The sequence below is a fragment of the Muscardinus avellanarius genome (genome assembly GCF_963383645.1).
Source record: "Muscardinus avellanarius genome assembly, chromosome: 4".
Taxonomy (NCBI): domain Eukaryota; kingdom Metazoa; phylum Chordata; class Mammalia; order Rodentia; family Gliridae; genus Muscardinus; species Muscardinus avellanarius.
In genome coordinates this window covers 155,232,517-155,249,439 of record NC_137789.1, presented here as the reverse complement: position 1 = coordinate 155,249,439, position 16,923 = coordinate 155,232,517, and the positions used below count along the sequence as shown (strand labels likewise).

The window sequence follows — 16,923 nt, the reverse complement described above, 5'->3', positions numbered from 1 at the left end:
ACGCAGAAGAACCAGCATCCAAATCAAAGCCAAGTCAGAGCAGCCGTCAGTATATGGCTGGGGCACGGAAAGGGCCCTTGTCCCTTCCCCTCGCCTTCTGCATCTTTCTGGGAAGATCAGAAGTCAGCCTGTGCACCACAGGGCCTTGGTTGTCTCTGCGCCAAGGTTGCCCTCTGGAGGAAGAAGGGGGCAGCGCAGGGACAAGGCACCTCCTTCCCCCACGCCACTGGAGGGCAAGCTAGCGGGTTCTAGTAGCCAAGATAACAAACTGTATAATAAACCAGTGAGAATTAACATATGATATCAACATTTTAGCCTGCAGAAAATGACTAATAAGCATGGTCGCCTCCTGTTTCCCCACTTCGTCTCAGAACCCTGATGTGTAGCTGACCCCAGAGGTGACAATTTGGACCAGTGAGTGGCACCGGCAGGTGGTGGCTAATCATCAGCCGGGAGGCTCTAGGGAGTCACACTAGCTGACAGGTCTTCCGTCCCTTTAAAACACACACTCACACGCAGAAAGCCGTCTCCTTTTCTATCCGTATGTCCTGCCTAATGAAGGCAGAACTGCATCCATACAAAGACATCCCCAAAGAGGCCAAGCCTCATCCTGCCCAGCTGGGGCAAGACGACCGTGCCTGGGAGTTCTGGAAGTCCCTGCGCTGGCAGCAGCACTGTCACCCGGGCCGTTAGCCTGGGGGTGCCACGCACCGGGCACTACAGTGAGCTCTTTCTCCCCCCCCACTTTTGGCGTTACTGGGGATTGAGCCCAGGGGCATCCTACCACTGAGCTACACCCCAGCCCTATTTATTCTTTATTTTGAAACAGGGTCTCACTAAGTTTCTGAGGCTACGCTTGAAACTAAGATCCTCCTGGCTCAGCCTCCTAAGTACTGGGATTGCAGGCATGCGCCACCATGCCCGGGATAGAGTGTTCATATAAGGCAGAAGGTTGTCAGTGTTTAAAATAATGAAAAGTGGTCACGAGAAGATGCCATAAAACATTGTCTAAGAAAAGAAGCAGGCTGCAAAATTAATAATATAATCCCATTTTTGTGAAAAGACAGAGAACCCTGAACATTAACAATCTATACAGAGAGGCGGTCTAGAAGGATTTGACAAACTGTGGATGGGGTTTCTCTCTCCAGGATAAACTCCAAGGGATGATGTCACTTGAGGGCCTGGAGCATCCCAGGCAGCATTCTCCCACCCTGGCACACCTGCCCGCCCCCCACGAAGCCCAGGCACCCCGGATCCCCAGGCGTTCACCAAGTTTCCCCAGCACCAGGAAAACTGAACCTTTTCACAATTGAAATCAATAAGGCCCAATAAGGTCTCTCTGTTGTTTAAGACACTCTCAATGGCCAAGCAAGTCACAGCCTGGTCCCCCAGGGCAGCCCCACACGTCCCCAAGTGTCAGCCCCAGCAGGTGCCCACAGTGAGCTGCTCAGGACCGGGTAGGTTTTGGGCCCAACAAATCGAGCCCAAGCATCTGGAGACGGAGGTCACACCCAGAGCATCCTGACAGCTGTCATTGTCCACTCTGGGATCTCTGCCTCTCACAGATTAGAAATGGCAGAGTCAAGGAGAAAGAGAGTGGCAGAGAGGTGCAGGGCCAGCTGCGACTTCTGCCATGGCAAAAGCTCTGAGCACGCCGCCAAGGGACACAGACAGATTCCACCTGAGCCTCGGGCAGGCTCCGCGGGGGAGAGCCTTCACCGCCCATCTCCACACTGCACCTCTTCACATCTGTGTCAAGACCCAGACCCTGCATAGAAAGCTATTCCATTTACTGCTGGACACCTAGCTACGAAGGACTGCGATTTCTGATATGGGGGTCAGCCAGGCCCATCCTTAGAGGTCACTTATAGACAAGGCCATAAATGTCCACATTCTGCTTCTCTATTTAGAAAGAAACCTGCTTTTTGTTTTAGAAAACAAAACTAGAGCACGGTCCCTCCAGGACTCTGGGGAGGAGGGAAGTGGACCGTCCGCGGCACTCACCTGAACTTCCCGGTCCGCACCTGCAGTGCTCTCACCCCACACCGCTGGGCACCGCCGACGTCGCCCACGATGTCATCCCCGATCATGATGGCCTGTCACGGCAGTGAAACACGCTCAGAGTGATGTCGGGAGAATTTTACCCCGTGCCCCCTTCATCTCTTTTGACATAATAAACTGCTTCATTTGATGTTTAAACCCACCAGCATACGAATTAAACAAGATATTATTGTCATGGTATTGATTACAAGTCAACCCACCATGAATATACCTCCCGCCGCCCCCGCGGGCCGTGCCTCTGAGTGGTATATATCTGCACAATTTGAAATCAATCAGCAGATGTCAAAGTGATTTGGCGCCCCAAGGACGCACATGGTGGGGATGCTGTGCGGGGCCTCGGCGTGAGCGCAGGCCGCCTTTCGCCTGCCTTGAGTGCCGGGCAGCCTGGGGACTTTTGCCAACCCTTGGTTCTGTAAAGACTAAGTAAATCTTTCAATAATGAAGGTACTACTTATGAAAAACAAAGTAATATATAACAACACACATACACACAGTGGATACACTCATTGTATGAATATGTACGTGTGACTTTTCTTTCTTTTTTGTGGTGAGGATGGAACCCAGGGTCTCACACATGCTGGGCAATGCTCTACCACCAAGCCATCCTCAGTCCTCTGGGTACTTTTTCCTCTTTCTGTCCTTCCTTCTGCCCTCCCTCCTTCCTTCTTTTCTTTTTTACTTGGTGTGTGTGTGTGTGTGTGTGTGTGTGTGTGTGTGTGCACGCACACATGTGTGTGCACACACCAATGATCAAACCCAGGGCCATTCTACCTCTGAGCTATACCCCCGGCTCCTTTTATTTTTTTTAATATTTAAACAGGGTCCCACTGGGTTGCTAAGGGTCTCCTCCTTAAGTTGCTGAGGCTGGTCTCAAACCCGCAGTCACCTTCCCAAGTTCTGGGATTATACACGTGCCCCACCATGCCTGCGTACCGTTTCAAAAACTGCCTTAGAATAGACTCCCCTACCTGGAACAGCCAGACGAACTCTCTGAACCAACAGTTCTAGAGATAATGGGCACCACACGAGGACACAGGGCGCGGATGGGCGAGCCCTGCACCTGGCCCAGCTCACCGTCCTCGGCCTCTCAAGACTGCGAGTGCAGGCAGGGTGCCGTGGACTGAGCTGTGGACCCCAAAGTCATGCGTGGAAGTCCTCGCCCTCCATACGACTGTATGTGGAGACAGGGCCTCTAGGGAGGTAACTCAGGTCACACGAGGTCACAGGTGGGGCCTTGATCTGTGAGACGGGGCTCTCTATCAGAGGGGGAGGAGATGCCACAGCGCAGAGTCAGAGGAAAGGCCCCGTGGGCACACAGGAGAAGGCAGCCTCTGAGGCCTGGACGTGGCTGGAGGGCATCCCCCGGCCCCTGCTGGGAGCCTGGTCCCAGGGAGCTGGTGGGGCTGTAGGAGGCAGCGCTTACTGCAGGTCTTAGGTCTGGAGGCCCCACCCTCAGAAGGCAGCAGTGCTGGGCTCAGGGAGTAAATGAATCTGAATGAGCTGGTTGTTAGAACGCAAGGCCACCCTGCGTGCTTGGCCCCTTCTGCATGGGCCTTCCTCTTCCTCCTCTGTCGTTATGCAGCCAGGGCCTCAACAGGGCCAAAGAGATGTGGCTGCCCAACCTTGAACCTTTAGCCTCCAAAACTGTGAGTTAAATAAACACATTCCTTATGAAGTACCCAGCATTAGGTATTTTGTTATAGCGACACACAACTGACCAAGACAACTCCCACATACAAGCCAGGAAGAAGCCTGCACCAGAAACTGAACTTGCTGGCACTGTGGTCTCAGACTTCCAACCTCCAGAACTGTGGAAAAGTATGTTTTTCATTGTTTAGGCCACCCTAGACTGTTGTTTTGTTTAGCCTTTAGTCTGAGCTAACTAATGAAGCAGATAATCTTCCCCTACCCTATGCCCACAGAACAGAATTACGGAGACAGAGCTAAGATTCTGGGGAAAGCAAGAAAGTCAGAGCCCACAGGACAAAGTGTCAGACAAGAGAGACCATTCGGAAAGAACTGAGAAGGTCTACAGTCTCCTCAGGCACTCAATACATGACTGACCAGCACCCCTAAGTGAGGAAGCCCCCCAAGGAAAAAGCAGGCCAGGAAACGAGAGAAAACAGCCTGGACCTCACACAAGGTTGAGCCTGTTCTCACGAACCAGACTGGAAAATCTCGTAATTCACAGGGTAGAGCTCTCAGAAGCATCATGCTTCAGTGGTGAGGAATAATTAGTCCTAGACTATGCCCTGTTCTGGAGCTGCCTCTAAAATCTTAAAAGCAAGATTTGGAAGGATCAAGCTACTTCTAAGTAATTTAACTATGGCCTAAACACACTTAACTATGGCCTAAACAAAGCCCCAAAATATGTACGGTCATACAAAAATATCCAAGAGGTAAGATTCACAATGCCTGGCATCTAATAAAAAATTATCAGACACGCAAGAATGGAAAATGTCACACACATAATGAGGAGAAAAGTTCATCAAACAAAACTGACCCGTAACAGACACAGCTGTGAGAATTAGCAGATGAGGACATTAAATGGGTTCCTATAATTGCATTTCATATGTTCCCAAAGTTGAGCAGATTACAAAGAAGAAACAAAATCCAGACCAAGCTTTGGGAGATGAATTCTACAATGCCAGGGTTACACTGGTGAGAGTACACAGAAAAAAAAGGTCAATAAAACTGAAGAGGAGAGAGGAGGAGCCAATCACGTTTGCAGAGATGACGACTGAGAGATGTCCAAACTCAACAAAAACTGTAAATCCACAGATCTGCAATTCCAGTGAACGCCAAGCACAAGAAACATGAAGAAACTTCATCAAGACGCGATAATCAAATTACTCAAAGCTGATGTAAAGGAGAAGTGCTCTGGCATGTACACCACTGTCAACATGACTTACACTATGGTGTAAGACTATAATGCACCAATAAAAACATATATATATATATATATATATATATATATATATATATATATATACACATATATTTATTTATATTGGTGGTACTGGGGTTCCTGGAAACCCTCTACATCCGGGCTACACTCCCAGATCTATCTTATTTGGAAACAGGGTCTTGTAAGCCAGGGCAGCTGGCTTCAAACCTGCACGATCCTTCTGTCTCTGCCTCCCAAGTGCGGGGATTACAAGCGTGCGCCACCACGCCAGGCTAAAACATATTTTTAAAAATAGTCAGAGGTGAAAAGATACTATATATGGAAAGACAAAAATAAGACAACAGATTTGTTGGAGACAGCACAAGCAGGAAGACTGTGGGGTGCCTTCTTTAAAGTACTGAAGGAAAAAAAAAACCTACCCATCTCCTATTCTATACCCAGCAAAATTATGTCGCAAAAAACAAAGATGAAATAAAGAAAATTCAGACATCCCAAACTAAAAGAATTCATCACCTGCAGATACACCCTGCAGGAAATGTAAAAGGAAGTCCTACATGCAAAAGGAAAATGATACAAGATGGAAATACGATCTACATGAACAGGTAGAGAACTTCACTCGGGCGACACTGCCCTTCTCAACCCGCCAGGCTGGGACGTGTGGTCTCCCAAAGCACTCCGATTGCCCCAGTATTGCTGGTGTATTACAATGGATCCCCCTCCTCTATTTCCTTCAGGACAGTGACTGCCCAGGGCAGGGGCTCTGGGCTGACACCTGGCACTGACTTGTTGGTCAACAAGTAACTCCTGAGTAGATAATGTTCTGACTTCAAGGCTGTCAGTCTCTGGAGACATTAAAGGTACAATCAGTACAAATTATTATTAGTCACCAAAAAAAAAAAAAAAAGAGGGGGGGTACTAGAATATCCCACTTCAGTGTTGCCCAAACATTAGCCATTTGGGGGTTTTCTTTTGCCCCATTAACCTGTATTATTAATATTGATTAAATATATTCATAGCTTTCCATATAACTACATGTTTGGGGGGCCTGGGGTACTAGGTATCGAATGCAGAGGCATTCTACCTCTGAGATACATCCCTAGCCCTTTTTACTTTAAAACAGGGTCTCAATAAGTCGTTGACAGTCCTTCTATGTTGCTGTGGTTGGCCTTGAACCTGCGATCCTCCTATCTCAGCCTCCCAGGATTGGGATTATATGTGTGTAATTACCACAAGAGTCTAATTAAAAGCATCAGAATACTTTCAGAAGATTCACTGGTGGAAAGTCACGAGCACCTTCTATAGGAAACTCCCTTCCCATCTACCCTCGAGACCAATCAGGAATGTCCTTGGTCAGGAGCCAGACAGACTGGAAAACCGATCCCAGTGACAGGGCGAGTATCCTAGTGTTGACAGGGATAGATGCCTGAAGCTGCGAGCATCCCAATGTTGACAGGGACAGATGCCTGAAGCTGCGAGCATCCCAATGTTGACAGGGACAGATGCCTGAAGCTGCGAGTATCCCAGTGTTGACAGGGACAGATGCGTGAAGCTGACAGTTGCTCCCAGAGACTCCTCGCTGGATTCAGATGCTCAGCTGGGTTAAGTGGTGAATAAATACAAAAAGTCACATCCAGGACAAATGAAATCCTGACCACGCAGCATTCTCAAGCCGGGGATCCTCCTGATCCTGGGCCCATCTGTTCAGGCTCTGTCTGCAAAGACAGGGGTCCAGGTGGCCTTGCTCCTGGGGGAAAGGAGGACCAAGAAAAGGGGGCAGCACTCTGACCAGCAAGATAGACTGACGGAGCTCAGGGCGCAGACCCGCCGGGGCAGCCAGGGGCATCTACCTCCAAGCTACCGTCCAGCCCCATCTCTTTTAGTTCTTTATTTTGAAACAGGGTCTCACTAAGTTGCAGAGAGCCTCACTAAGTAGCTGAGGCTGGCCTGAAACCTGCGATCCTCCTGTCTCAGCCTCCCATGTACTAGGATTATAAGCGTGCACCACCACGCCCGGCTTAGTGATACCCTATTTTAAAATCTAGAAAAAAAAAGGGCTGGGGTGTAGCTCAGGTAGAATGACCCTGAGTTTAACCTTCTCCAGTACGCTCCCTATTGCCATGCTTTACAATAATCATGCTTCTGGCAAAAATAAAGGTGAATGCGCGCGCACGTGCACGCACACACGCACGCACACACACACGCGCGCGCGTGCACACACACACACACACACACACACACACACATACACATCCCTAGACAGCAGAAATTCTTCCCTCTTGGAAGGGCGAGTCAGGACTTCCTGGACTGGATATTTGCTGATGCAGCCCACAGGGACAGATTCAGGAAAACCTGGTCCCTGGGAGGAGGAGGAGCTGTCACTCAGAGAACAGCACTTATGGTCTGGCCTGATAAAACGATGCTCACGCCTGGCAGAGCCCCGGGCCGCGGCACGGGGTGGCCAGGGCAGGGCCCGGGCGTGGGGATCAGCAGGGCGCAGCCGCCCGTCCGGCGTGCGAGGCCTGTGTGGGCCAGCTTGCGGGCTCTGCATACCAAAATGCGCTGGGGTCCCTGGAGACTTCGCAGATTTACTATCGGTGAAGGGCGATAATCACGCCAGGAGGCGCAATTATTGCCAAATCATTTAGGACTTAAAAAAAATCATTGGCAAGAAGATGGAGGTCAAGAGGTGGGCTGTCTGGGGAAATAATAAAAAAAAAAAAACCTCTAACTGTCAGGCCTGGATTTCACTTCCTTTCTGACTGTGATAGGGCAGAAGGGAGACAGAGACACAAAACCGGAGGTTGGACTTCATAGAAATCCAGAGAGCTGGAGGGCCCGCCACGGTCCTGGAGGCAGGACTGGGTTTGGTCCTTCCTGAGCGGTTTGTCCTAGGAGAACTGGTCTGACAGGTGGCGACACTTTGGAGGACAGACGGCCAGAGCTGGAGGAGTGGGCTCAGGCTCTGTGCTGCAGCTCTGAGGAGCACGCCCCCGCCCCGCAGCTGCAGAGGCCTTGAACAACTTCTAGACCTCGAACCTCCGGACACTCTAGAGACCTGGGCAGTGCGCCACCAAGCCTTTCTCTACGTCTCCAAGGTCGGGCACGTTTGTAAGGAACGAGATCAGCGGAGCAAAACTCAAGGAGCAGGAGCTAAGGGTGCGGCTCGGTGGTGTGGTGCCAGCCGGGCATGCGCAAGGCCCTGGGGTAGGTCCCCAGCACCACAAACGGGAAAGAGCTAAAAAAAAAAAAAAAAAAAAAACCCTCAAAGACCACTATTTTTCAAAAAGCAAGAAACGATGGATATGAGGAAGGCTGAAACAGAAACCTCCTGAACTAGAAACAACGTGCATTGTGGCCCCGCAGCCATGTCAGCAGGAGGTCCGGAAAATCATTAGAAACAAAAGGATGCACGTTCCAGGGTGCTCATCAGGAAACTGGAAGCAACTGCATGTCCAACAGTGGGGGAAAGATAAAACATTATGGTGGTCCGTGGGATGAAATACTATACAGCCATAAATACTTTAGGAAAGTGCTTAAATAAGCACAAAGGAAATTGTTCTCAACAGGATGTTAGGGGGAGAAAGAGCAAGTTTCACATAGCAGATGCAGAATTTATTTCAATTTTATATCAAAATGTATATAGAGAGTTGGGAGTGAGGGCGCATGCTTATAATCCCAGTACTTGGGAGGCTGAGACAGGAGGATTGCAGGTTCGAGGAAAGCCTCAGCAAATAGTGAGATTCTCATCAACTTAGTGAGACTCTGTTTCAAAATTAAAATAATAAATAAAAATAGGGCTGGGGTGTAACTCAGAGGTAGAATACTTCTGGGTTAAAAAAAAAAGTACAAAAAATGTATATATAGAAAAAACCCTGAAAAGACTAAGCGTGATATGTGTTGTTTTAGGCTAGTAGGTTGGGTTGATGCTTTTTTTTCCTTTGTGGTACCGGGAATGGAACCCAGGTGCATTCTACCTCTGAGCTACACTGCCAGCTCTATTTTTTAGTCTTTATTTATTTTATTTATTATTTATTTATTTATTTATTTATTTATTGGTGGTACTGGGGTTCCTGGAAGGCCTTCTACCTACGGGCTACACTCCCAGACCTATTTTTACATTTTTATTTGGAAACAGGGTCTCCTAAGCCAGCGCGCGCGGCTGGCTTCGAACCTGCGCGATCCTCCGGTCTCTGCCTCCCAAGCGCGGGGATTACAAGCGTGTGCCACCACGCCCGGCTTATTTTATATTTTATTTTGAAAGAGGGTCTGTGGAGGGCCTTACAAAGTTGGTGAGGCTGGCTTCAAATCTGTGATCCTCCTGTCTCAGCCTCCCAAGTACTGGAATTAAGGTGTATGTCACCATGCCCAGTTTGATGAACATTTTACCTTGTACTTTTCTAATTTTTTTCTATCTCTTTTAATAAACATGAGTTACTTTATAATGAGATAAAAATACTCGTGTTTTGAAAAATAGAAAAGAGAATTCATTTGTAAAAGCTCCAGAGGAGAAAACGTCTTAAGAAAACTTCAGCTGTGAGGCTTGAAGGCACCGTGGGACTGAGACCTATCACAAAGCCGACTTCAGAGCCCTGGGTTCCTAAAGCCTCCGTGGGGTTTGCCCACCGCTGCGGTGCTGGGTGCTCAGTGTCTGCTCCGGGCCCCCAGTGCTGTGATGCACAGTCAGCACCGTGGCCTGTTCCCCGCAGGAGCTGGGCAGGGTCACTCCGGAAAAACGCCCAGAGGAAACGCCCACACTGGGGGCGGAGCCCTAGATGGAATTACCTGGTGGGGGTCATGGGAAAGGAGCAGTGACCATCCTGCGCCCGGGTGGCCCTGGGCCGCTCAGAAGGTATCTTCTCTGGTGGCTCTGAGCACATGGGGCAAAGCGGTGCCTTAGTTACCGCCCACATGACCGCATCCTCCTCCACCCCCAAATGACATTTCTGTCCTCTCCCTGATAGACAGCTGAGAGGCAATTGCACAGTCTTAACACGCCCAGCCTGGCGTTTTGCTGAAATTCTCCTTAATGTCATCTGAGTGTCAAAATGTGTAGACATTTTAAAGCAGCATGTCAAAATAAGGACATTTCAGATGAACTGTGTCTTATACACAGGGTAAAAATCCTCTATTCCTGCTTCCTGATTTTTAATAAAATATGCCCAGGAGGAGCCATCTGCGGCCCAAGTGCCAGGCAGTGGCAAAGCTTGAATTTTTCTAACTGCTCTAATCAATAAAGTTATCACCCATCATGCCCTTGGCTTCTTCTAAGACGCGGACTTGCTGCCTGTGCTGAGCTTTCAGCCTGCCTCGCTCCCAAATCCAATTTTCATTTTAACCTTTCCTGGGCAGCCTAGAAATAACGGAGTGCTGGAATCACTCTAATAGATTGGAAATTCAAACCTCTTAGAGGCAACCAGGCTACTTCTAGGATCCAGCGATCAGGCAAAGAACAACCGACCTGAAAATCTCCCTCTGGCATGCCTCGGGCCTGTGGCTGGAGCGTCTGCATCAGTGCGTGTTCGCAGAGCTTCGTACCAAAGTCCACGTGATGGGTGAGTTTGGGCAGTTTTCCATGATCCTAACTTCCTGTAGTTGCAAACTGATCAGGCTTAAAGGAAATCGGGACTGTTCAAACCAGGGTGCTGAGTCACTGGGGAACCAAAGTGTGGTCGCCAGGTTGGCGGGGCCCATTTCACAGGCCAGGAGCCCAAGGCCTGGGGGAGGAAGGACCTCAAGGACCGAGGCTCTGTCGTCTGCCCGCTCATTTGACAAAGTCCCTATTCCCATCCCCGCTGTAGGTACTTGAATTCTAACGTGCAGGCTTGCACAGGATTTCCCAGCCTCGGCACTGGTGACAGTTTGCGGGCTGAGGGCTCTGGCACTGTCCCGTACATTGTAGGGTGGCTAGCAGCATCCTGGGCCTGCACCACGGGGTGCACTAGTACTGCCTCCCTCCCCACACTGGGAGACCAAAAATGTCTCCAGACATTCATGGCCAGACGCCCCAGAGGGGGAAACCAGAGAACGCAAGGAAACAGGAGTCTAGTGTCAGCCCCCAGATCACTCGGCCGCAGGCGTGAGGAGTGCAAGGGGCCCTCATCTTCCAGACCTCCCGGCTCTCTACTGAGCCCAGTTCTCAAGGAGGCCCAGGCATGGCAGCATTTCTTAGGTTTTATAAGTGAGGCATAAAAAGGCATATTTAGCAGTACAATTTAATTTTTTATTTAAAAAATGTATATTCCTGGCAGAATACATATAGTATAGGAAGCGTAGGCAATAAAGCCACTCAAGGTAATGAGACTTTCCCGGCCCCACTTTCAGTGTGGTCCATTAGAACGAGGACAGCAGCACCAGGCGTGGTGGCGCACACCTGGAATCCCCGCGCTTAGGAGGCTGAGACAGGAGGATCGCACAGGTTCAAAGCCAGCCTCAGCTACTTAGTGAGGCTCTCAGCAACTTAGTGAGACCCTGTTTCCCAATAAAATATAAAATAGGTCTGGGAGTGCAGCTCGGAAGTAGAAAGGCCTTGGGTTCCATTCCTAGTACCACCAAAAAAAAAAAAAAAAAAAAAAGACTGGGGGTATAGCGCTCCTGGGCTCAATCCCTAGTACCAAAAAAAAAAAAAAAAAAAAAAAAAAAAGACAAGGATAAATAAAGAAAAAGATAGATACACTTATATTGCTATAAGTAAATTTAAATACTGAAGTGAGGGTTGGGCTTTTTTGTGTGTGTTTTGTGCCTTTTTTCCATGTTTTTTTTTTTTTTTTTTTTTTTTTTGTGGTACTGAGGGTGGAACCCAGGGACGTTTCCACCTCCGGGCTATACTCCCAGACCTATTTTATACTTTATTTGGAAACAGGGTCTCACTAAGTTGCTGAGAGCCTCACTAAGTAGCTGAGGCTGGCTTCGAACCTGTGCGGCCCTCCTGTCTCAGCCTTCCAAGTGCTGGGATTACAAGTGTGCGCCACCACGCCCGGCTCTTTTTCATGCTGTTTTTTAGGGGGTGGCTGCTGAGAATTGAACCCAGGACCTCATGCGTGCTAGGCATGCACTCTACCAATGAACAAATGACTGATTATGTTGCGATTCTTGAGAAACAGTATCTCTAACATGGAAAAGGGAAGTGCAGATAGACGATAAAGGAGACTGAGCACAGAACCAAATGCCATTTCTGTGTAATGATATATATTTTTCTGAGCCTTGTTGTTGACCAGCCCAGTAGCAACAAAAACCTCTGATATACCCATCATGGTTTTAAGAAGAAACACTATTTTCTCTAAGAGTAAGCATGACTCCTCTGCAGGATGGTGGGTCTGGGCTTAGGGCAGGTCTGAAGCTCTTGGGGACCACTAGGGTCAGGTCAGAAAGACCTGGACAGCAGAGGCCCCCCGCCGTGCAAGTGTGAAATACTTGGACACCAGTAAGACAGCAGCCATGGGTAGAAACATCAGATATGTTCTCTTCATTTGTCCACAAGGATATATGTATTTATATGTGTAACTATATATAGCACATGTGTACACATAAATCATTTGTTCAAATTCATTTGTCTCTAATGATATATGTATCTTATATGTATAGTTATACAAAGCACATATATACATAAATCATGTGTGTTTAAACTCATTTGTCTATATTGATGATATATGTATTTTTAACTTTCACCTGTCATCTTGGGAGAATGCTGGCGAATCAATTCATTGTTTTATTTTGGGGCACTGGGGATTGAACCCAGGGACAGTCTACCTCCAAGTACACCTCAAGCCCCTTTTTAATTAATTAATTAATTAATTAATTTATTTATTTATTGTGTGTGGTACTGGGGACTGAACTCAGTGGCATTCTACCTCTCAGCTACACATCCCCAGCCCTGTTTTATAATTTTATTTTGAAACAGGGTCTCACGAGGTGGCTGAGGCTGGTGAGAACCTGTGATTCTCCTGTTTCAGCCTCCCAAGTACTAGGATTACAGGCGTACGCCATCATGCCTAGTTCTTCTTAAGTTGCTGAGAATCTCACTAAGTTGCTGAGGCTAGCCTAGAACCTATGCTCCTCCTGTCTCAGCCTCCAAGGTGCTGGGATTACAGGCATGCATTATCAAACTGGACTTGACTCATTATTTTAAAAGCTAATAAACAAATGCCTGGTGTTTCCAACATGAATCTCAAGGTTTTACATGGCTGATGAAGATTTTCCTCTACACACGATTCTGGAGATTGAAAGACTCATGAAGGGGTGGCAGGATTCAAGCACTGTTCTGTGACCCTCAGTGACATGGTGGAGTTAGGCCCTGGTCACAGGCGCACACCAGTGCACGTCAGTGTCCCTGAGGGACCATCTCAACAGCGCCTACACAGGAGTCTTGTCAAAAAAAAGAACCTGACTCTGATGAGGCTTCCACACCTACCGAAACAAGGTAGGTAGGGGGGGGGGGTGTTGTGGGCGCACTGGGCTGCAATCCACAAAACACAGACGCAGAGAAGCGCCACAGGGCGGACAACCAAGAGCCTTCTTCAAAGTGTTGCAGGGATGGACAGGTGCAGTGGCGCACACCTGTAATCCCAGCACTTGGAAGGCTGAGACAGCCTGAAACTCTGCAAGACCCTGTTTCAAAATAAAAAAATAAAAAGGGGCTGGAGGTTCCAAGGTGGGATGTCCTTGAATTCAATCCCCAGGACAAAAAAAAATGTTGCAAGAAAAACCCAATAGAATGAGGGAGGGTATGGACAGATTTGGATAGATTGAGAGTTGAAAACCATATTGAGCTCAGCATGGCAGTGCAATGATCCCTATACTTGAGAGGCTGGGACAGAGTATGACAGGTTCAGCCTCAGCAACGTACTGAGATCCTACCTCAAAAATTAAAAAATAAAATAGGGCTGGGGTGTAGCTCAGAGGTCAAATACCCTTGGGTTCAATTCCCAGTAACTAACACACACACACACACACACACACACACACACACACTCTCTCTCTCTCTCTCTCTCTCTCTCTCTAATATATGAATATTTATACATATATGCATATATATATGATACATCAACTGGTCACATTGTAAGGACTTCATTTGGATACTGATTCAATTAAATTGTAAGCAACATAAAACATTTATAAAATAAACAGAAACATGATTCTCTGGATATCTGATGATACTAAGAAATTATTAGTAATCATATTTAGATGTGGTAATATTATTATATATGTTCTGAAAAAGAATTCCTACTTTTTAAAGGTACATTACAATGTTTCCAGATGAAGTGGCATGATCTCAAGGTTTCGACTCTCTAGAGGAGAGGCTATAGATTGCACAAGTGGCTGTTAAACTTGAGGAGGACCCAAGGGCCAAACCAAACAATTTTGGAAATAAAATAAAAAACAATGAGCATGAGTCAGAGCTCATGAAATAAAACTAATGCCCTTAAGTCCATGTTGTAGAAACAAACGAAAGAAAAAGGGAAAGAAAGAAAAGGAAAAGCTCTCCCTTATGGTAAATTCCAGTTAATAAAGATAGAAAGAACGATGGACAGCCGGTGTGGAGGCCCAGCCTGCAATCCTAGAAGCTGGGAGGCTGAAACAGGGGACTGCAGGTGGGTCAAGGCCAGCCTCAGCAACGTAGACCTGTGTCCTTAAGAAGTAGAATAGGGCTAAGAGGTCTAACTGGGAGGTAGAAGGCCCTTGGGTTCAATCCCCAGCAACACACACACACACACACACACACACACACACACACACACACACTGACACACACACACTGACACACACACACACTCTACCAATTGATGCTAAAGGGAGAAGGGAAAGAATGGCTGAGAAGAGAATATTTACATAATATCAAAGCACTTTCCTGAAGAAACTTATTAAAAGGGAGAAATGGTAACTTCGCAGCAGAGTCCTGGAAGCCACCTCCATAACCAAGATCAGAGTTACCACGAGGCAATGGGAGAAATTAACTCCTGGGCCCAAGCCGGCCTTGAACTTGCCAACACCTTGCCTCAGTCCCCGAATCGCTGGATTTGTAGGCATGCAGCACCACACCTGGCTTCCATTTACTTTTTATTTTTGGTACTGGGAATTAAACCCAAGGGCATTCTGCCTCCAAGCTACACCTCCAGCCCTATTTTTTTATTCTTTTGAAACAGGGTCTAAGTTACAGAGGGCCTGACTAAGTAGCTGAGGCTGGTCACAAACCTGCAATCCTCCTGTCTCAGCCTCCCAAGTACTGGGATTACAAGCCTGCACCACCATGCCTGGCCTCATTTACTTATTTTTATGGCTATCTTAGAGGATGGGAAGTGATCTCACAATGTGGTTTGTTTATTTACTTACATATTTGGGTGCCAGTAAGCTACATCCCTGGTCCTATTGTTTGTTTGTTTGTTTGTTTTTTTAATTTTAAGATAGGGTTTCACTAGCTTGTACAGGCTGGCCTCATGCCTTAGCCTCCAGAGCCGCTGGGACTGCAGGTGTGTGCCCCTGCACCTGGCCTGTGGCTCTGACTTGTGCTTCAAGACTTACAAGAACAGTAAGCCTGAAATTTGCTTTAAAATAAGACGACAAGCTAGGCATGGTGGTGCATGCCTCAATCTCAGTCCCTGGGAGGCGGAGACAGGAGGATTGTAGGTTCAAGGACAGCCTCAGCAATTTAGCAAGATCCTGTTTCAAAAAATAATCAATTAAATAAATAAAAAACAAAAATAAAAAGGGATGGGGTATCACTCAGAAGTAGGATGCCCCTCAGTTCAAACCAAAGTACAAAAATACATGGGTCAATAAGGAGATAAAATATGATAGTATAAACAAAACTTTGGAGGAGCAGGAAAAAAGGTCAATAAAGAGAACTGTGCACCGGGTCAACGGTGAGTCTGGCTGATAGACACATGGGGGGCGTGTTGTCTTAAACTCGCTACTTTTGTGTATGTTTGAAATTCCTTACAATAAAAAGAGAAATCGTGCCGTTCCTACCTGGTGGGCTTCCACCCCCATGGCTTGCAGAGCGGACTTGAAGAACTCAGGGGACGGCTTCCCCACCACTTCGGCTTTGATGCCACAGGCATACTGTAAGGGGGGAAAGGACGCGGCATGGCTGTGCCAGTGTGTCCCCGAGGGCCAGGGCCTGAGAAACACACCTTGTTGGCCAGAGCACCGTGACTCCACAGTGGGCTGCCCAGGATGCCCTAAGGCCGGCCCATAGCAGGAGGCATCCTGCATCTCCCACGGGCCAGGGACGGGCTCTCGCTTGCTCACTCAGCTGCAATTCCATGCACCTGCCCGCTGCCCCCTCTGCCCAGCCCCAGCCCCAGCCCCAGCTCCAGCGCTCCCCCACCTAACTGTCCCCCTCCCACTTGAGGGCCGGGAGGCAGAGCTCCTGCAGCCCAGGGTGTGTGTGACCTAGGGCTGGCCTGAGGCAGGAGCCCTGGGTCAGAGCGGACTCTGGACTCTGGGGGCCTGGCCACAGGTGACCCTGCAAGCTGGAGGGGAGGGTCAGGAAGAGGGCCAGCTAGGACACCTCAAGTCGGAGGTGCTGCAGGTGAGCGGGTCAGGAAGGAGGCTGGTGGTCAGCACAGACCGGAAGCCCTGAGTCAGAGAGGAGAATGCAGAGGGCATGCTGGGAGAATGGCAGGGGAGGGGGAGTGGTGACCAGGACCACAGAGGGGCCAGCCCAGGAGTGCAGAGCTGGAAGCCCCAGCCAGGAGGGCTGTGAAGCACGGAAGACCACTTGTACGTTAAACACACCCTCTTCCCCAGAAAGACCTGAAACATCTTCAAACAACCCCCAAAGGGGCCGGGGCAGGTACCTCCAGCGCCGTCATGTAGGCGCCGACGTCCAGCATCAGGCCAGAGGTCTCCTTGTAGTAGCGTCTATAAAAGAGCAGAAGGTGAGGTGAGCAGAGCCAGGGAGCCGGCCAGCGCGGACGCCACACTGAGGCACAGAGGCCGGCGCGGCATCTGGTTGT

General features: G+C 48.6%; 1 protein-coding gene across 1 annotated transcript in view; it reads right to left on the bottom strand.

Annotated features, from left to right (window-relative positions):
* Window positions 1–2,000: 2,000 nt before the first annotated feature.
* The window catches only part of LHPP (phospholysine phosphohistidine inorganic pyrophosphate phosphatase), a gene marked incomplete at both ends in the record, with an annotated part of 37,467 nt that continues 22,544 nt past the window's right edge, over window positions 2,001–16,923 (bottom strand). The window contains 3 exons of the mRNA XM_080694621.1: window positions 2,001–2,096; window positions 15,932–16,024; window positions 16,765–16,828. Coding sequence (XP_080550747.1) covers window positions 2,001–2,096; window positions 15,932–16,024; window positions 16,765–16,828 — 253 coding nt within the window. The remainder of the gene's footprint in view (window positions 2,097–15,931; window positions 16,025–16,764; window positions 16,829–16,923) is intronic.